Source organism: Anopheles stephensi, chromosome 2 (genome assembly GCF_013141755.1).
Source record: "Anopheles stephensi strain Indian chromosome 2, UCI_ANSTEP_V1.0, whole genome shotgun sequence".
NCBI classification, from domain to species: domain Eukaryota; kingdom Metazoa; phylum Arthropoda; class Insecta; order Diptera; family Culicidae; genus Anopheles; species Anopheles stephensi.
The window spans coordinates 39,806,223-39,827,816 of record NC_050202.1 but is presented as its reverse complement, the minus strand read 5'-3'; the positions used below and the strand labels follow the sequence as shown (position 1 = coordinate 39,827,816).

At 46.0% G+C, this 21,594-nt stretch overlaps 2 protein-coding genes across 3 annotated transcripts in view; both read left to right on the top strand.

The window, feature by feature from the left end:
- Positions 1-21,594, top strand: part of LOC118507877 — a 49,461-nt gene that overhangs the window by 18,020 nt on the left and 9,847 nt on the right. For both annotated transcript variants that reach the window (XM_036047088.1, XM_036047089.1), the window contains exon 3: positions 10,506-10,713. In XM_036047088.1, the coding sequence (XP_035902981.1) occupies positions 10,557-10,713 (157 nt within the window). In that variant the 5' untranslated portion in view covers positions 10,506-10,556. The remainder of the gene's footprint in view (positions 1-10,505; positions 10,714-21,594) is intronic.
- On the top strand, positions 2,872-4,196 carry LOC118507878. Its single transcript, XM_036047090.1, has 2 exons — positions 2,872-3,142; positions 3,226-4,196. The coding sequence occupies exons 1-2, from the start codon at positions 3,038-3,040 to the stop codon at positions 4,126-4,128; spliced, it is 1,008 nt and encodes a 335-aa protein (XP_035902983.1). The 5' UTR covers positions 2,872-3,037; the 3' UTR covers positions 4,129-4,196.

Genomic DNA, 21,594 nt, shown 5'->3' with positions numbered 1-21,594 from the left:
TCTGTGGTCCACGTTCTTAGGAGCGGCGTCGAGCAAACACGAACCAAGTCAATGCAAGCGAGAAGAATTAATGGTCTGCTCTGCTTTTGGGACAACGGTTCCTTTTGCCTGCTCGACGAAACCCTCTTCAGCGTACAGTTCAAAGGTTAGGATGCTCCAGAACCGGGCACTTGCACCGAACCTGTGACCCCGGTACACTCAACCTATCCACAGACAGCTTTGTGGCAGCAGACGCCATCTTAGGTCTGCCGTTCTAAGACTTCACGAGCTCTGAATGTGTGTCTAAGCGGAGCAATAAATTGATACCGTAGAATTACAATGAAACGCAGACAGTCAGGCGATGGTCGATCTCATTGAGATTCTTGACAGCGCCAAGATCCCGGAACGCTTACCGAGCGGCCACATTACTAATTGGTAGGATTCTCGTCCGGGCTGGTTTGTGTGGTGTGAGTGTCCGCTGCTTGGGGGACATTTTCTTACTTTCTTAGACTTTGTCGCTTCTCACAAGGTGGGAAAGCTTCTCAAGAAAAAGGGTCCCCATAGTGTTTTCCATGTCGGGCTGCTTCTTGCAGCAAATGGGCAGATGGGACCGATGTAAAGAATCATTTTTATAGCCCACATGAAACGATCTACCAGGAAACGGAGTGTAGTTGTCCACGACATACAGGCCAGACCTCGCGTGTAAGGCAAACGAAAGACGGAACAACCAGTTCAACTGATCCGACACGATAGGTCCACGGGAACGTGTCTCGCTTATTAATGGCCGTGTCTTACGAGAGCTTCGAGCGCTCCCGCCATTACGATCGGGGACGCTTAAGCTGTGAAATCTTCTTCCACCCCCTTGTCCCGTTCATTGTCGTCACCGTCCTCTGTCTGCTCGTCCGGTACCAAGCTCTTCGGGTAACGTACCGGTAAATGAAGGCACGTGGAAACGCAAACATCATCGAGTCGTTGTATCGTTAGCATAACATTCGGATGGAATCCCTTCGTTAGAACGACGTGCGACGGTTTATTGAAACGGAATCCAAGCGAAAGCAAGGCATGGTGGAGTGTTGATGTGTTGTTTTTTGGTTGTTAAAGAGGGCCCAAAATCCCAAATATGAGCATATGATTTCATCCGAATGATAATTTGTGTAACCTCTGGTACAGCACACCAGTGCAACCTTCATCATCCACATCCGCTGCCGTACCAGCAGCCGTTGACATGTAATTGAGCGATTGAAACCAGTTGCTGTGCTGAAGAACCCAGCTTAGAAGGAGCTTTCAGTAAGCTGGTACCAGATTTGCTGTGCTCAGTACGCCCCGGGCGAAATCATAATTACATCCCTTAGAAATATGCATGAATTATGAACGACATTAAGCAGGATGGTGGTGGTGTGTTAGCGAGTTCATTAGAAGCCTCGCAGTCTGCATGTGTTGATTCAGCATACAGCGATCCTTCTCTGCTTAGCGCGATCCAGCGCGGAACCCGGAAGATGCGAGATGCTTATGTACCGGGCCATGCCGAGCTTTTCATTTACATTAGATTATAAACTTTGTTTGAGGATGTGTGTGTGTGTGTATGTGTGTTGGGGGATTGGTTAATGTGAATGCATTTTCCACCGTATAGCCTTTCCGTAGGACCATTAGCGAAAGTCTCACCGTAAATGCTTGTAGTAGAAATGATAAATCAACACTTACTCAACGTGTACCACGAGGTCACGTTCCTTGGAGACGGCTGGGAACGCTCCCTGGAGGGCTCTGCCGCTTGTCAAATAAATTCCACTCAGCTCAGATGTGAACCTTGCCATTAGCTGCTGCTGGTGTTTGGTGCGTTGGTGCCGCCACTCTACCAATCGAACATAAGCGATGCCAAACATCCTGGGGGCCCATGTTCGCCCACACCCTCCCACAGCTCCCGAAGGGCCATCCATAAATCACAACATTTCTGCATAAATTATTCTTCGCTGGGACTCCTTCACTGCTGCTACGGTGGCACGCACTGTGCTATACACTGCTGCAGGGATGATGCTGCTCCGGTCCTCGGCAGACGGCCGGAAATTGAATTGTTCAGTTCGATTCGATGTAATTGGATTCCTGAAACTGAACTTTCTTCACCGCCCGGTGTCACCTTTTGTCGTGACGATCGGCACAGCTCCGGGGCCATTGTTTCCATTTCCATTTGGTGCTTTCTTTTCACACGGGCGGGCGCCATCGAAAATGGTAGCTCGGCGAACCTTACGCAACGCTTCCCCAAAAACCTGCCTACGCGGCTAACGACGCCCAGACACAATGTGACAAATCAAAGCTGGAGCAACGAGACTCGCTCACTCATTGAGTGCCTCAACGCTCCAGCCGCCGGTGTATGGAGTTTGGATGTTTGGGCCAAATGGGAAATAAATTCCGAACGCGTATCGAAAACAAACCGACGGCACCTTCGTCGACCGTCGTTGTGGGGATGCCGCGCAAAGGCAGCTTAATTTTGCGGTGACAGTTGAAATTGTTTCTGTCGGTTTTGTTGGTTTTTGCCGGCGGCCACGGTTGTGCTGTTTTCGCTTCGGCGAGCGGCTGTCGATAAACCAAAGCACAAACCGCACCAAACCACCAGCCTGTTGCTGGTGGTGGCCAATAAAGTTATCGCCAAGCCACGGGGAACACACGCACTCAACCACACGGTGTGTGTGCATTGGATGGGTACGTTTGCGAAAACGTTTGGCAATCGTAAGGAGGGGTTCGATTAAAATGTCAATAGAAGCTGGACGATGTCGCGGATGAGGACGCTGACGCATCACCGCATCAACACGGTAAGCAACTATTTGTGCAGTTGTCAATGTGTGTGCACAATGTCGGTGACTGGACGTTGGTTGGCCATCGAAGCTGTTGACGTTGGCCTACGGGTAATATGGTGGTTACCGTGCCTCGAGTCTGACACGTCTGCGAACCTGCTGGCTAGTGTGATACGAACACGGAACTTGTCCGGAAGCTGTCAGGACATCTAAACATTGCCTGAAGAGCACAGCGTCGAGGGAGTGCGTGTGTGTCTGCTTTCGATCAGGAAATGAGATACGGAACGGTCTGGTTAGTGGGAGCTCTAGCAGTCCTTGTACTAGAATTGATGGTGTTGCCACAAGTGACAGGTGCCAAACACGTCGACATATTTCAGGTCAGCGCAAAGGGGGCCGGCATTCGGGGGTTGAGGGTTTTCACGGGAAATTGTGTCACATTTACGAACCGATACTATTGCAGCAATTTAGCGATGGCAGTTATGAGGAAAACCAAAAAGCACGCGAACAGCGGGACCAATCGGACGAGGAGGACGACATCCGTACGGAGCAGCCAACGAGCTGCGTCGAGGAGGTACTACCCACCGATCCTCTAGAGCTACACGAGAAGCTAGAGAATGAGACAGTCCGACCACTGCTGGAAGTGCAAAACATTTCCCAACCTAACCTGGGCGAAATGTTCTCAAAGCTCAGGTCGGGCATCTTTAGCATCAACCTCCTCCAGATCGGTCAGCACGTCCGTAGCGTACTGACGCTAGTGAAGGATCGTATGCAGGCGTACGTGCGCGACACCACTGTCAAATTCGAACACTTGCGGCACGAGGCGATGAGTTCCGTGAAGCGCAAGGTGGATGAGATAAACGGGCAGATCCGCAGCTACTTCCAGAACGAGTTCGTGGAGTACCGGGACGTGTGTCTGCCGGACAAGAACCATTGCATGCAGCTATTGCACACCGAGATCGATCAGTACGAGCGCCGGTTGCGGGAGAACGTGGACGAATGCCACGACAAACTAGCGGAACATTTGGACAACCAACGGCGCGAGATAGACGAAGCGCAACAGCTGATGAACGGACCGTACAGCACCATGAACAATTGTCTCGACCGGGATGCCGGTTACGGGCGTAGCTTTCTGGCCTGTACCGGCGGTGCCGTTGCGAACCTAGCGAAAGGGACAACGGAAGCACTGCAACGGTTCGCCAACAAAATGACCCACCTGTCCAGCAGGTTTTCCCAGCAAGTGAACAAGTTCGAAAAGTGCGTCGTTCGGCGACGCCAGTTGTTGCACAAAACCGAACGAGAGGTGCCGGAAAAGGTGAAGAGTTGTTTCAAGAAGCAACAATCACTACCGGAAGCCTTCTTCTGACCGAATTCGAAACACCTGACAAGTTGCATCCAATAAAGTTATCGCATGCACACGCGTACACTCCGAAAGCGCATCTACATCTTAAACGGGAAATGCGCCACTTTCAAACCGGAAGCTAAGCACTATACGAGTTTTCCGTCCAATGGATGGCTTGACCCGACAAACTTGTTCGCTTGCTCGTCTTTTATCAGCCAAGCAGCTATTTTGAGAAGCGCATAAATCTCTCTCCGTATCGAAATCGAGCATCTCTGCGCCAACCGTGTAAACATGTGTCGTTGAAAAGTCAGTTAGTTCGCACTTGCTTTGCAGCAAAGCTGGCAGCTTATGGAACGCTTTGAGACCTACGATCTTCGGTAGAATGTTTTTCTTTTCGTATCATACTCCGACCGCGAACTCGGGCGGTAAACCCTCCGACATGACACGAGATATCCAGTGTCGGTAACTCGATTTGCAACCTTGTCGACAACTGATCCCTAAGGTATGTGCGGAACGGGAGAAGAAGGAGCTCATCGTATCTTGCCCCATTCCGGTGTTAAGTTTTGGGTACCTGCCATCCTAAATTTAGCTCGTGTTCAACGTCAGCCAATCAGTACAGGCAGGATGTTAAAATGAGCCGTAACCATAATGTGAATTACACGATAAGGCTTCTTGACAAGCCTGGCTAGTATTCGGGGCTGTTAAATTAGCAATAAGTTCATGAGAATCTTTCAACACAAGCAACAGCTTACATGTAGCAGTGTTTAGAAACAAATCGCGAGCTTGGTAAGGTTGTGAGGTGGAACAAATCCCCACCTTATTGCCATTCCCGCACGGAAGTCTCTCGAACACACCTTGTCAAAAGGAAATACAATGCGCTTGAAGTCCAACTAGCGACAGCTATTTGTTATCGTTGAGTCGTGACGATGTGTAATTTAAAATTAAAAAAACAGCTTTTTATAAAACAGCCAACTGTACAATCTTGACTGATTCATTTAGATTGAACGAGCTGTTTCCTTGTCGGCTTCTTCATTGTTGCTTTTCTCAGGTTATTCTCTGAAAGTACATTCTTGTCCTATTGTTTGCCTTTATTGAAGGTTTTACTTACAAAATGACTCTTTCCGTTTTAATGCTAAGTTATACAATGAGAACACGCTGAATGTAACGTTAACGAATCAGGAAGATAACGAAAACTATATTTACAGAATAGAAGGCGATGTGAGCTGCTTCCAAATCAAATCTACGTACGTAATAATTATTGCACTTTATATGTGCCATCAATGTTTTGCTGTACTCGCTACTTTTTTCTCTCGAGTCCCTAAGAATCTTTAACTACTTTGTAAATAATCTTTCAAAATTATCATGTCTAGGTTGTTACAGATTATGGCTATGGAAAATGCTTGGTTTAATCATATTACTAATACCTGTTTGCAGTTTTTTGAGAAATTTTCTCGAGCACTCAAGTTTAACAATAGCTTCCAATGTTTACTTGCACGCTTGTTATATACCAATGTTCGTTCAAGGGAATTTTAAAGATTCATATCCAATCTTACAATACGTCATGATTCGTGGAAAATCAGTCGTCTGTAGCAGTGGACAAACTGTGTTCGCGTGGGCCACAATAAATCAACAAAGTGCAGTCCTATTGACACAGCAGTACAACAACAGCACGGCAGCTTTACACAAGCGAAACGCAGATTTTGCACATTTTATGCACCGCTGCTGCACCACACGTGTGCAACGGTAAATAAAGCATACACGATGGTCTGCCAGCCTCGCCAACCGCTACACCGTTAATACCGCTGTTCCCTGGCATTAACCAGCATCCCTGCCCGCCATGCAGGAAGTGGAGCAGTTGGTAAGATTGAAATTAAAATTTAATTCCCGACATTTCCGCACGAAACCGTCTTCAGATACGTTCGGCGTTCGTTCTGCACTTCCCGGAACGAATCTTCCTTCTATTTATTCTACAAATGGGTTGGAGCGGAGGACAACACGCCACAAAGAAGAAACGAAACGGACACGAAACACCATTAAGGATGCCGGTGCAAGGATCCGTGACTGTAGAGCAGCAGAAAGGAAAGTAAAAGTTTCCTGCTCCTCTACCGTTGGCCAAATTAAGTGCAGGAAGTGAGTAGATTGCTTTCTGCGCCATCCCCCGACAAGCTCACTCGTTACTCTTCCGTTCCGAATGCATTTTTTGCCGTTGCTGTACGCCATGTTTAACGGCATTTATGCAGAGTTTTAAGAGCCTTTTTTTTCAGACTCCTCTCGAGCCGCCAAGACCCGACTGCCTACGAAAGCGTACCTTCGGGCTACGTGCTCATTTCAAAAGTATCGTGTTCTTATTTAAAACTTCTTACGGTGTGCTTTCGCGCTAGCCTCTCGCGGGCTAACACTTTTAGCCATATGCAGAATCCTGTCCTGTGGGTGCTGCGTAGCAATTTCGTCTACCACCGGAACACCTACCGAATCATTACGGCCACTCAGCCGCAGCGAAAGCGGCGAGACCCATCGAGAAGCAGGGCCAAGGAATGTGAAGCTTTTTGCGGACTGAAAGTATGTTTATTTGCAAACATGCTCGGATCCGTATCCTCGAATCGCCATCCCAAGATTCCTCCAGAGAAGCGGCTCTGGAAACGTCCCAGAATGGGGCGGACGCCTCGAAGGCGAGATGATGGATGAGCAGCAATTTCTCGTGGGGCTCGGATGTGTTTTCCACACCTTCGGAACACCGTTGCTCCTTGCTACTATTTTCAATGAACAAGCATCCGTGAGCTCTTACGAAAGGGCATGTATGCTGCTGGGTAATATCGTCTTATTTCGTTTCTTACGCATAAGCAAACCGTCCCACCGTCCACGTGCCAGAGTTCTGCTGAGACCGTGTAAGAAGAACGTTCGGAAGACTGGTATAAGTGGCGTTGGAGTAAGACGTATCACAAAAAGGGGTTTTTGCCTACGTGCTTTTGAGCAAATATTTTACAAGAGCACAAATAAATTTGTCATGGGAATTCTACTCCCCGTTTGATGTTGACTTACGTTGGCAAAGCGTCGGGAAAGCGTTTGGTGATTGTACGCACCACCATTCGGAACTATGAGGGCATCATCTCATCCGGACGCTCAATTACACACAGACCTCTCTCTCCACCGTGTAAGATCCCAACCCAATCATGTCAGCGGTAGATAGCCCCAGACACCACATTTGCATTCTTACTACTGAGGTAACCAACAACGAGACCGGCGAAGCAATCAAACCGGGTGCAATTTAGAATATGGTTCAATTTGCCGGTTCTATCTGCGTATTTGGCCCTTTATTGAAGCAAAACTTTCTCTGGCAGCTTGTAAATATTTGACGATAATTCTTCATCAGATCGTTCTTGAGCGAGAAACTTTTGTTCGCTGCACGTTGGCTGTAATGGTTGTTGACTAGAAGGAAGAAAAAGTTTCCCACCCCAACTAGCCGTCGAGGATAAGCAATCTTAATGAAGAAATGTGGAATATCGCAGAATGTTGAGAATGTTTGCTTAAGTATGTAATGATTATGAGCTACATTTACATACTTGGGCTATTCCGTTTACTCGAGTGTCTAGAATTGTTTTCCATATCCCGCGAAAGCTCTTGACAATACGTACGCAAGAGGATGGAATAGGGTTGGCAGCTTCGAAGCATTAAACTTATACGTCAAGTAACGAACTGAAACAATTGAATTGCTGCAAGTCGTTCTTGTCAAAAATATCTTGCTGATCGAAATTTGCTTCAGAAAGTTCGCCTTGGATGAATGCTGGCAGCTTGAAAATAGCTCAGAAGAAGGAGCACTTGCGCCTGCCACCCAAATGCTACACGTTCAAGAGCTTAAGGGCAGGCAAGCAAGGTTCTACCTTCTGTGGTAATTAACCGCAGACCAACAGGGCGTCCGGATACTGCCGTCATAGGGAATGAGCTAGTCACCGGCATAACTGATTGTGACAACTAAATTGGAGTTCTCGCTCGTCGTTAGAGAAAACTAACAATCAATTCCCTAGACCGCATCGTAGAACTTCGATAAAGAACCTCACTCCCGGTAACCTCCACCGGTTCCCGGTACTCAGCATGCACGGTGGAAACGATCAAAGCCTTCGTAGCTTTCTTTATCCTTCCTGGGTCCGCTTCCGATTGCATGCCACCCACTCCAACCCACTCACCCGGCTACACCACAATGGAACTTGCTAAACTAATATTCTTGCTATTGGAAGGAACCGTTCTCTCGTACCGCAGGGGCTGGCAAGTTTTAATAATGTTGTTTTTTCAGTGTGTGTGTGTGTGTGTGAGAGTGTAGTGTTGGTGCACATTTTCTGCTTCCTGCTCCTTGTCGCAGCATTGCTTCCATCTTGGCGTTCGGTTCCTGTGTGTGTTTTGTGCTCCGTTTTTTTTCTTTTCTTTTCGCTTGCCTTCCGCAAGCTCCATCCATCTTAAGTCGGGTCATTCCGGAAGCCCGCAACCAGACGTTGTTTCTGGGGTTTGGTTTCTCTCTTTCTTATCCTATTAATTTTATGTTGCTCCACATTTGCGGTTTTCCGTTTACTGAGGCGGTGGTTGGAAACTTTTCCCAAAGTCATAAAATAGAGCACAATCAGTGGGGCATCAAGGGCCAGGGACTCAGATTGTGCGCTCATATCCGATGTCACTTTTTATTGGGATTTTGCAGGTTCCGGTTTTTGTTGTTTTTTTTTTTGCTCCGTGAAGATGATCATGATGAGAGGAAGGAAGTTTTCAGCATCATAAATGACATGAAGCACGAACGCTTTAAAGAGCAACTCAATTCAGAAGGAATGAGGCATCTTGTTAGCAACTCAGGTACACGCAAATAGTGATTTTTTCATTGCTGTTCAACGTGCTACGGAGAATAAGAAGAAGTCCATGGTTATTTGAGCCATGTAAAGTTACCGGAAAGAATAGTTTTCTTTCTCTACCAAATCCAAATTATTTCTAGAATGTGTTCAGGATAACGTGGAACATGTACAGACTGAAATGGAATCTCTTGCCCTTGCTGGACTCTCTTCAAGATTTGCTAGAATGCTTTCTGGCATTTCTGGATAGAAATATAGAGTCCTATCATTGCTGACGCACCAACGATTCAGTTCAAAAACTGCAAAAAAGGTTCTACTTGGTCTTGTGCATTGTAAGATCATTGTAAGAACCTCCATTTTCAATTCCTCCGCCGTTTGTCAAGACAACTTGGCAAATCCGAAACCGACTCATAGAAGCACGCCATTAAGGGGATGCACTTGTTTACTGTTCGTTGTTGATATTTCCCCATTTCTTGCCAACAAACGACATTCCTATTGCGTTACACGTCCAAACGTGTCGTGATGCATTTCACTGCGTAACGCCTACGTGACACCCAGTTCCTAAGGCGACGATGCGTGTAGCTTCAAAGCTTCAAACAGACATCGCATGTCGCTTGGAAACGTGTACAGAAAACGTGAATGTTTAAGAAATCCCCGGCCCAAAGTCCGATTTTCGGTGTCATTACTACGCCGAATCGTTTGTCCGCGTTCGTCCACGTCTATCTGTTTGTCGGCGAGATGGAAATCACTCATCGAAGGAAAATGACACGGCGCGTCAGCAGTAAAAAGTAAAAGTTTTCCCTCCATTTGCGTGTGCTCCAATCTAAGCAAAAACAACATAAACTCCCTTACAATGCGACGTATGTGTATGTGTGTGTGTGTGTATATATATATGTGTGTGTGTATCGTAGCGATCGTACCGAATGAGTGAGTGCTTTCACCGGCGTCTTACGGACGGACCGCCCGTCCCGTAACGGTCGGCCGGATTTTCCATAATCCGATTACGGGTGGCCTAGCGGAAAATGGATGCACGCGGACGAATGCTGGCGGTGCCTTTACCATTGCCCACCGAGCTCCCGAGCACCGATGATCGATGATTAACGCAATGGCATGGCCATGTGTGAACCGTAACCGTGTCTTACGGGGTTTGCCGTTTGGTGGAACTGTACACGCTTGGATAACCTATCGTCTGCGATGGCCACAAAAAGGCTTACGTACGTACGTGCATCCATCGCAGCCCAGGGCCACGGTGCAACAGCCACGGTGAGACTTAATGAGCGTGCAGAGCGTGCGGATTCCTTTGTCCGGTGGACGCATCCTCGCTTTCGGAGCTGCTGGGCTATATCGTTTTGTGTATAGGGCATTGTGTATGTGCACGATGATTCAAGTGCTTTCCAACGTTTCGGTACTCCGTGGGCAGCCTGTGGCCCTATCAACTGCAGCCGATTGTGTCGATGCTGTTCTGATTTTCCGACCTGAAACTCTTACCCGGGTGCAACTCTCTATCTTCGTGGGCCAGATAAACACACCCGTTACTGACATTATGGTTTGCTTTCTTTTCTTCTGTCCCGCCAGTTACCTGACCCAAGACCGGAGCGAACGGGTCTGCTCGATGTGCAGAGAAGGATGAAGCTGATCGATCGACTGCTGGACATATGCTTCCAACGCCACGGGGCCCTCGTGCTTGTCGTGGCTGGACTGCTGTGTCTCCAGATTACCACTAGTGATAGCACACCATTAGACGATAGTAGCAATAGTAATAGTGGCAGTATTAGTAGTAGTGGTAAGTAATGCTTCCATTCCCTGTACCATGTATCAACAACGCTCGCACCGTCATATGAGAGGATGGCTGTTTTCCCCAGAACGAGCCGGACAATTTCCAGAGCACGATTACCACTTTTACTTTCCATTGCGTCGAGCAGTTTATTTTCATCGACAATCACCGAACGAAATGAAAATATTTACGTCATGCACATTAATCCTTCATCGTGCATCAGCTTTATGCTACCAGTGAGGAAAACAACACACTCGAGAAACCATTTCCCAGCCTCAGCCGTATCACTGTATGGCACTTAACTTGAATCAGCATCCATCAATTCACCTTTTGGCAATTGGAACATTGGCAGACGGGTAACAATGTGGAAGCAAATTGAATTGAAGTTTATCTGATTTGTTTCGTAGCTGTGGCGTGTGCTCGTGTGGTTTGTTGAATCGTTTTGCCGCTCGCGATTCCTCACATCTACAAAATTTTGGTCCAAAACAATGGCCCCAATGTCGTAACTTTGCCGAGCTCGAGGAACCACATCAAGGATCTGGCCCCACGTTACGCGTGACTTACTCGGCAATGATAAGGCGCCATGATTACGGGTGCAGTAACGGTGCGGCATCCATTTACAGGAAATGGCGTGCAAAACGCGCGCGTGAAAAACGGAAACATCCCTCCGAGTACGTTACGAGCTCGTAGCCTCTTCATCTTACCTTTTGTGGTTTTGTGTGTCGGTCGTTGTGTCATTGGCTTTTTTGGAAAAAGCATTTTGAGGCTTTTGTGGTAAAATGTAATTGAAGATACGCATCGGCTGGTTCGCGATAAACGGAAATGCCACCGAGCCAACATCTCGGTCGAAAAGCTCCGGCTCACCGGTTACTCCAGTTCGCGCCGAATGCCGTTAAATACTGTGCAAAGTTTTTATGTCGCTTTCGGTTGTCCTTGCTTGTTTTTTGTTTTTCGTTTGCCAGTCTTTCCACAAACCCGAAAAGTACACTAATGAGTTCTGGAAAGTCACAAACCGAATTTTCCCTTCGTATTGTTGTGCCGATCTAATGGCACATCTAGGCCGTAAGGGCATCCCGGCGAATAACAATTTATCAGATCATAAACATAAACTTTCGGTTGGTGCTCCAAATACTGGCGGGCGGGCTGGCTGGCTGGCTGGCTGGTTGGCTGGCTGGCTGGCTGGCTGCACCAAACCGCTTGGTCGAGCATGGTTTTGGTCGAGCATGGTTCGGGCAAAAAGTTTGTTCTTTACACTAGCAAACATTTTCTTTTCACAAGTTGTGCAAAGCGTAACGTTATTAGAATTTTGAAGCTTATTGTCGTCGGTGACATGGATCGATGAAAAGCAATTACAAGAAGTTGACTCACTGGTGAGTGGAAATTTGATTGTTTCCTTCTGCCCACCACGTACATACTTTTTAAGTAAACTGAATTGTTCCGCTTAAAAACTTTTGTACAATAAAATCTTTTTCAAAATTTAATGTTTTTGGAATTAATTGAAAACGATACGAAAATTATCACTTGGTGATTTTCCATTCAATTTCTTACTTCAGAAATTATATAATTGAACTAAATTATATTCAATCTACAAAGTGTTTGACAAAGCATCTCGATCATCCAATAAAAACGTCTGGGGCGGTATTGATTTATGTTACGTTTTGGCTTATTTATAAAAAAAGTTTTATTATCCATATAGCCAAAAATACGTCGACATAAAAAAGATAGCTTTCATTAGTAAACATATTTTTACATGCGGTAGCAACACTTGCTAACACAAAGGGACTCAAATCTCATTAAATCCGTGATGCGTAACGTCTCTCCGTAGACAACACTGATCTTCCAGATATCAATGTTACCGTTCATATCACGAGTTGTTTTCCATATTCCATGACATAAAGGCTATTGCTTGTTAGGGAACAGGTATCTTATGTAGGCAAGCTCCAACAACGGATAGCAGTTGTCTCCTACCGTATCGCCCGTAAGTGTCCTCGGAAGGCTACTCCGCAGGATAAAGTTCATGATAAGCTGAAATGGATTATGACAATCATGGACAACGTTGGTTAAGCAAGGCTATTGTGGACGTTCAATGGTTCTTTAGTTAATCTGGGCTACACGAGCAAAGATAATAGGCTGTAAGCTCTTAACTGTTAAAAATATGATGCTCGAAACTCATCATTGTATCACCTTTTACTTTTTTCACTTTATAAAACTATGTGTGGATGATTATTTTGCTCAGCACTGTATGTAGACTGTACATCTACTTTAAATTACGAGGAACATCGTATATCCAAGTTATTTAAATTAAGTGTAAAGCAGCATTAGCTTGCTGTTCGAAAACAAAACACGCGCATTCCTAAAATACGACCCATGCCATCACTTAAAAAGTCGTAAACATCAACAATTCCCGGTAACAGCTCAGCTAGCAGCAGCTAGTTCGGAACATTGCGTTGCTCGGCGTTATTCAACCGTGACTGCCTGCCTTGGCATGCTTTCGAGCTTGACCGAAAGGAGGTGAGTGCCGGTGGAAGTCATATAAACCTAGACTCTACTTCACAGCACCGCTGCTGGTTGCCAAACTGGAACCATGATCGGTTTTTCAAACGAATATCCTGATGTTCAATCAACCGCGCATGTGAGAGATAAAAATTGACCAAATATCAACCATGAAGAGAGCTGACCTGGTGAGCTGGCTTTACACAAAAAAAAAAACACTCACATACCTAGACAAAGTAGCGGGAAAATTCGTCCACACTCGAAAGACGTCAAAAACACACAGCCGGAACTCCGGAAGTGGCGCTGTCGGTCGGTGCCTAAGAACGAACGAAACAAAAACCAAAAAACCCGTTTCGGCACACGTCAAGGTCCGGTTTGAGCGACGAGATTCGATTTCTTCGATGATTCCGTTCAAGGGTGAAAGTGAACCCGTGCGCACCTCGGGGAGAAAGTTGGATGTGTCCCGTTGGATCCGTTTCTTCTTCAATCGCTATTGCTTTCTTCCGTTCGTTCGTCATGGCCGCCCCCCGTTGTCGTCCGAGCGTTTTGCTGAGCTTTTTTCCCAGTGCTGAATCAGCAGCAGAGAAGAGGAGAGCAATAACGTCCATACCAAATCCATATCATCATGGGTGTATCGGGATCGTTCACTACACACAACTGTGAATGTGCATACGGCGAAGTGTACATGCCGCACTACATGCGCCGTACATACCAGTGCCAACACCTCTGCCATCGATAGTACTCACAGTGTGACTTCCTTTACGAGGTATGTCTCTTTCCTGCAGACGGCAAGTACTTTGAACACATTCGTTTTCTACTACAAATACATTCGTTGCTGTTTGTACGGCTCAATCTCCGAGTAACGCAAAGAGGCACTTTCTCCTTACATTTGCCGTACTTGTACACGTTTTGACCTCGATCGATTGTATGCTAATATGACACTCCACTCCACACCCCAGGAACTCCGGTGACTTTCGGTCCCGGTCCAGGTGGTAGCCGAAAGCAAAGGGAACGGGGATCCGTTGCTTTTGCATAGATAACAGCTGGGCAGCACCGTGGCCCCCATTAGTAAGCGCCACCGAGTCTGCCATAAATCGTACGAACATGGGCGCAGCGTACCCTATTAGGGCTCCCAAGGCGCTGGACGCGATGTGTTTTCCATTGAGAACGCCGAGAAGAGAAGACGACGACGACGGCGGCGTAGATTTAGCTCAAAGGTAACAACTTTCGCAACAATTCGCAATAATAGCACGCAACGGAACTCGGTCACACTTTGTGTTTTGTGTATGTGTGAGGAACTCACACCATGCAATGGTCAGCCGGTGAAACCGAAAGAAACCGATGAACGGAACAAAACAAAGCTACGATATAAGCCACTTTATTCTAGTTTAACGTTTGTTTTTTTTTTTCTCCGGAAACGATTAAAAACTACGCTACCAATGTGGAACGAAGGAAAAGGAAAATAGACGCATTAAAGAGAGCTTTTAGTCGGAATTGATACACCGGTTCAAACTATCGTCAGGTGGGTTCGTCGCTTGCTCCCGTTTTTTGCTCGCGCTAAAGTCACTCAGGTGTAAAAAATGGACCCAGCAGCAACAGCCTTTCGTGGAAAAGAGTGACGAGAAAATATGCCACAATGTCGACAATCAACTGAACTATTGTTTAATGGCCATGTGTGTGTGTGTGTGTATGTGAGTGATTGTTTTAATAGCCCTGCTGTTTACAATCAGTTTTACTAGACCGTCTCGCTATCGACATTGAAACGGCCTCGTTCCCATCAAATCACACCGTCTGTGCCGTGCCTTTTGCTCGGAACACTGTGCATTGCTCGTTTTCCAAATTGTGCCACTCGGATGCTCAAGAATCCTCGCATGATGGTCAAACCAGCAATCGAGGTCAGCCCGGGAAAACGGAGTCGCCATAAAAGTAAGGAAAGCGCTCCAATGCCGCAAAACCACAGCAGCGAACCATTACGACACCCTTTGGGGGAAGGAGTACATTCGGCGGTTATCGAGCACCATTTCACTAATCAATCGGTGATACGAAGCGGGACGGATTTTTATATATATTTTTGTAGACGAATTAGTAGTTGATGTACGATGCTTACGACCAGCAGCGTCCATCGGCGGACGGAGAATGGAAAGGAGCGATTACACACACACACACGCGGAAGCTTATGGCCGGTCCGAAACGATTGCCGGGGCTCGAATTTGTCGTGCCGTTCCGCCACTAAGAGTGATTGATTATTGGCAATCGACATGATTCCGTTGCCAGACCCGTAGAATGATGGCGGACACGGCGAAGGCGAAAACGAAACATTATTGTATGGGGTTTTCGCCAGTGGTCAACCGAGCGCAAAGGAAGCATCAAATCGCTGCCGACAACGACGATGACCACGGTAAGAGGTGAAATTATTGGTCAGTGGCTTGCGTAGAGACATTGTTATGATATTTGATAATACTCTTAGCGCTTGCCTATTTTCCACTCCACGTGGTGCACTGACCTAGTTTTGGGGAGATAGAAAAAAAGGAAAAAAAAGAAATGCTTTTTATATTGTGGATTGGTCAGCTTTTCGCGAATGCTTGACAAATGGAGAAATATGCACATTTCTTTAAAGACAGGTTTGGTAAACTTAACATCATGATATTAAGAGAGTGCTTATAGTAGAATAAAACTTCAATCATAAAGGGTTTTTGATTGCTCATGACTTATAATGCATCGCTTTGGGTTATTCGAAGGATTTGTTCAAATAATTTTATACCATCATGGAGAGATTACCACGCAAAACGCTAGCTTTTGTAACAGATACAATCCTGAAATGATCTTTGAAGAGTGATGGATTTTCCTCACTGTTACTATGTTGAATGTTCAAATGGGGACCGATGACCCATATTGGTTCGTTTTTCTTTAGAGACGAGGACGAAGCCACAGTAACGGCTATTGTACGAGGTTTTGTGACAAAATGATCTGTCCTTCTATCGCAAAATGTATTGCCTGCCATGTGTTCTAATCGATGATTTCTACTCAGAAAGCATTAAGTCTCCAACAACTAAAGATCGACATAAGATGAGTAACTGCTGCTCTTGCAAGCTCCATCCATATATATACATAAAGATAGTTTGATTTCTTTGTACATCTAAAAGAGACTACCGAATCGCCCTTTTCTTAAAAATGTTGTGAATTGTTTTTGAGAGCCAGCAATATTGGAGCCATTTTTGGACTCTGTGGCAAGATAAAGTGAGAAAATGTCAGATAAAAGATGAACCTCGCCCATCTCCTAAATTGCTAATAATCATGAACAAAGTAAGAGAGGGAGAGCGAAAAAGAAAACCACAGATCTCCAATCAACCGTCTATTATTAACATCATCGTGTAATCGTGCGAACAGCTTCCGCTTTGATGAGTTCCGCTTCGGACGCTCGAACTCTCGACTTTCGATTTCAGTGAAATTAAACACACGTTCTGGTAATTTCGACTGCGTGAGGTACCCGCGTTGCGATCCAAGCGAAACGCCGGTCTGCTGAACAGTACGAGACTCAAGATCGGGAATCAGGAGAAGGTCTGGCAACCCGTGACAAACCACCAGGCTTGCAGACTTGAATCGCGCGCGCGCACAACTACACACACTGCCATTAGAAAACGCACGTGCGGGTGAATACTAATCGCGCGGCGAAATCCATCATAAATGCCACACGCTACGCGAAACACTCACGAAACGTCAAACGTTACTCGACCTTGGCTTGTGTTTCCCTCACAGGTAAGTTAACGGGGGGAAACCCATTCTTTCGAGCAGCGTCCGTTGTTAAGGGCACGACGGACGGGAAGCGGCCAAACAATCGCGTGTCAAGTTAACAGTGGCCATTTGTTTTTCCTTTTTTTGTTTTGGTCGACGAGCTCACTGTTTCATTATTATTTTGCGTTCGTAATTAACACTCCACTTCCTCGGCGTCGGGATTCGAGTTGCAATTGGCTCCAACTTGAACCGGGTGGGAGGAGCGGAAGGGAAGAGGATGGGAGGGTGCGGTGGGTCATAGAAACTGAAAGGCAAGTAAAATAACTTATGACACCGTGGCATGCACGCCCTCTGCATGAAACGTTTCGTCCAAGGACCCTTAAAGTAATGAGGGAAAATTAAAAACACTTTTAAATGGTTGAACCTTGCCTGCTGCAGGCGCGTCGGTTGAGCGCGTTTGGGATTTTCCGTACTTTGTATGTTGTTTTCCACTCCCATTCCACTGCACAATAGTTTATCGCGTTGAATAGGGGGAAAAAACAGAGAGAAAGAAAAGTGCATTTTATTGCTGGTGCATCCATTTCGCAGGAGTTGGTGTTGGTCTTGTACCGGAGCTTGTACTTATACGCTACAAAGTATACTTTACATTGTCCATTTTTTTATTAATTTACTTGAAAAGGTATAAATCATCAAGGCACCTAGGAAATATAGTAAACAACATAACTGCCTCTCGCATGAAAGCCCCATTGAAAATCATTAACACAGAACTGTTTCCGTACGAATTCCAATCATCTTGATCAGCTATTTCAATTGGCTTTTCGTACGATTAAATTACAGTTTATCGAATGTGCGTGTGTGTGTTTAAATTACAGCTTCAAATGAATGTCCCTTCCATGAACGGCCGTAGTACACAATCAACAATCGCTATAAAAATGTCGCCCCTCGTGATCCTTCCATCGGAGTGGTGAAAGGGTTCGGTGGCGAGGTGAAGAAAACTGGGAGGGGTAGTATTTTTAATTATCACACCACATTCCGATCCGATACCATACCTTACCATCGTGTCACGCCACTGCTCACGACGCCACGCTCCAAGGGCCTTTCGTAGTGTACGGGGTGTTTGTTTCTGTATTTCAGTGGTGTAGGTGAGAGGGTATTTTGTGTGAATGTATGGGTGTTGGTGGCGCCGCAGTGCGCGGACTCGGACTGAAGCGTCAGTCGGTATCAAGAGCTACTAATAAAAGCACGCACCAAAATCGAAGCTAACCGCGTTACTTAAATTGAGTAAAATAAAAACATATCACAACGTAGGGACTCAAAGGCAACGGTCACGGGACGAAACACGGGGTGTGGTTCCTTTTTTGTTTGTCGTTGTACTACGATACCCATCCTTCATCATCCGAATGTGGCTATCACAGGATGGATTTCCCGGCCGGTTCGAAGGTTGATAATAAGTAACTGCGCACGGCGGTCGATGTGCCAATATTAAAATGCAAGCCACCCACCACCCGGTTTTGTGTTCACAAATTAGACTTAATATGTTGGCAACGGTGGAATGTTTTTTGTTCACCCCATCGATCACCGAATGCAGCGATGCGCAACGGATGACATCAACCTGACTCCGTCGAATTCCTTAACACAAGACTCGGTCGCCCCCACCGTTTGTCGCGTTTTGTTTCTGCGCATTATGAAATCATCGGCTCGGCTGTTTTTTCTATTAGTTTCCTTTTGCGTTCCCTGCCGAGTTTTAGCGCTTCGCGCAATCGAAACGTGTTGGCCAGGCCAGAGCTGGGGCTGTGTCGCGTCAATCAACGACATTACGCAACAACCATGAGGCCATTTCGCGAGGCAAGGCATGTGTATGTATTTGTGTGTGTGGCTAGTCGGTTAGTTGGTGCATCATCCACTAACAGGAACTGAGAGAAAACGTGGCAGTATTACTCGGACTGGGCCTCGATACTCCTTTGTCGTTAAAGCACCATGTGTTATGTACGATGAAACATCGCTGCTGAGTAGCTACCACAAAAGTAATATAGCAAATACATTGTACGAAACAGCAGACAGGTCTCGAGAAGTGAAGAATTCAAGTGAAAGGCTGCATCGAATAAAACCATGGAAGGATTAATTTTAGACAAGTATAGACATAATGGTTGCAAAAACACACCCATGAAACACACCTATGACGCATGGTTAGCAGAATCATTCATAAGAGCACTGCTGAAGCAAGCACTTTTTTAAATTAGGTGGTCGGTAACTATTCGATCAGGTTTCGTTAGTGCCTGTCATGCGCCAGGTTAAACTGTTACCTATAGTATTGCTCTAGGAAGAAAGGGGCGCTCTCAATAGTGTCTATGGAATGTCTTATCAAAAACTGACCTCTCTTTTTCCAAGAAATCAGTTCAGCAGAATATGTGCCAGCGAACGGTAGTACAGGTGTATTTTGACCGATTTGTCTACTTGAAACTAAGGGTGGCATGCTGAATAAACTTTTAAAAAGCCGAGTATTACCTTAGACCATCATACTTGAACTCCCTCAACTAAAGCCAAACTTCGGCTGACGCTTAGTCTGCTAAGCGTTCGCTCTGTTATTGGTCATCGTCGAGTATCTGCGAATGAATTTGGCCTTCTTTCAGGACAACTGTCCACATCGTTGACGAATCACAGTTTCTAACAGCTTTCCTTCAGCTGCCGAGTAATAGAGTAGAGATCCATGAAGCAATAATTCTAGGATTGGAACACAAACAGCAGGTATACAGTCCACTTTGCCATATAACCCAAGCCAATTTATGACGTTTTGGAAGCATGAATCTCTTCCCTGCGCCAATCTTTGCTAACGAGTGTCGGATGTCGATCGGTAAAAATCGAGTGTTAAGATAATCGATGTATGAGTTCTGTTCAAGTTTATTTTTTGCTTTTCAATTTAAAACTGCTGCGTTATCGCTCACGGTCTAGCACTGTCGTCTGCCAATCCATTATTCTAACTATTCTTCGCGGCTTGAGCCTACCACGTCTCCATGTGGACGTCTTAAGGACCTTGCGGGCTGAGTCTTTCGGTGTCATTCTCATGACATGACCAGCCCAACGACCTTCTGGCGAGTATAATTCGCTGCACGATGGTGAAAACACCGTAGTACTGCTCGTACCGATCGGCAACGTAACGGCTCCTACATTATCCTTCCGTCCAAACTATCTTTATTTTGAGCAGCTTTCTCTCGAACTCAATTTTAAGTCGGCTATTAAAGTAAAAGAACAGCGAGAATATAGTTAAAAAAGCTCCATGTTTCAAGCCAGTGCGGCACGATTTGAAATCCCACATGGAAATTGGACTCGCCTTCTGAAGTCTCCTAACGAGACGGATTGAAGCGGCTCGATCAATCGAATTCTCCTCGCTGAACCGCACAGTTGCAGTTATGATTTGATGCGGTTCTTTGAACACTTTATCATCCTATCCCCTAAAGAGAACTCCGAAACGAGACAGGGATATATGAATTTACTTTAAACCATCACCCAATTCATCTGGGAAACTTTCCAACCTCCTGTTGGGATGAACTTTTCCCACCATCATAACCAAAGCACCGAAACTATTCCCTTCCCAACCCCGAATGCGCATTGTTTGGCCTCGATCATGCCAGCGCGTGTCGTGCGAGTAAGTCGCAGCGTGGCAGGAATAAATGTGTAATTGAATTTCTTCAAGGTAAAGGACAACTTTTCATCCCATTTGGTTTCACCCATTTCACCGCGGTTGCGAGCTCCCAAAGCTTCATATTGCTCCGGCAAAACTTTGCTCAGCAATGCAAGCTGTACAAGCTGTTGGCAGTTGGGACAAATACACTGCGGAGATTTTCCGACAACACAATGGCAAAACTTTGGAACAATACAAGTACCTCAAGTGAGCAGTAAAGAACGTTCTGCACATTGCCTGTTTGTCACGGCACGAGTTTGCCACTGCTCCTGGAGCAAGTCGGGAGGTGTCATCGACGTCCATCGCCAAGATAACCAAACATGTTATTCTCTTTACCGGCGAGGTATACACATATTTACTCTCAGTTCAAATCACTTTCGTTGTTAAAAATTCGTCCACACCCGTTCGTTTGTAGGGTAGCCTTTGTTCGACAGCATCGTAAAATAGTGATAACATTTACATCACATCCCATAACCATGAAAAATGTCGTCAAAAGCTGGAGGGCGGGCTCCTAACACCCATGCGCACCCTGGCCCTGGCAGCAGATGAGTTTCATGTAAAGTGAGCCACCTAAAACGCCGTGGACGTAGAAAATTGACGTGTGCACGCTTGTGAAGACAAAGCCACCATTCTCGTTGCTCTCAGAGCTTATTACTTTTCATCGTACCAGTTTTCCTTTCTTTCTATTTTACGTGTGTCCCATAACTTGAAGTGTGCTTGTCATTGTTGTCGTCTTTCTAAACCTCGGTGGGTGGGTGTGGGTGAAGCGTGGGCGAAAGGGTGGTGGTTATTTGGAGTTTTTCATTTCCATTTTTCCGCCAGACTTTGCGAGGCACGGGTTGAAACTTTCAATACGAGTTCGTATATGATTTAAGCTCATTATAGAACCATTTAAGAATATTCTGCCAAAGTAGCTTCAGAAGTTGTGCTAAGCTTGTGTATTTCGCAGCGCCATGTTCGAGGGTTCAACTTTTTCCAAACGTTTC

Bases quoted from the DNA above. Each gene is read 5' to 3' on its own strand.
- LOC118507878 (XM_036047090.1), top strand. From the start codon at position 3,038: ATGAGATACGGAACGGTCTGGTTAGTGGGAGCTCTAGCAGTCCTTGTA. The intron at 3,143-3,225 runs GTCAGCGCAAAG...ATACTATTGCAG, and splicing joins AACACGTCGACATATTTCAG to CAATTTAGCGATGGCAGTTA.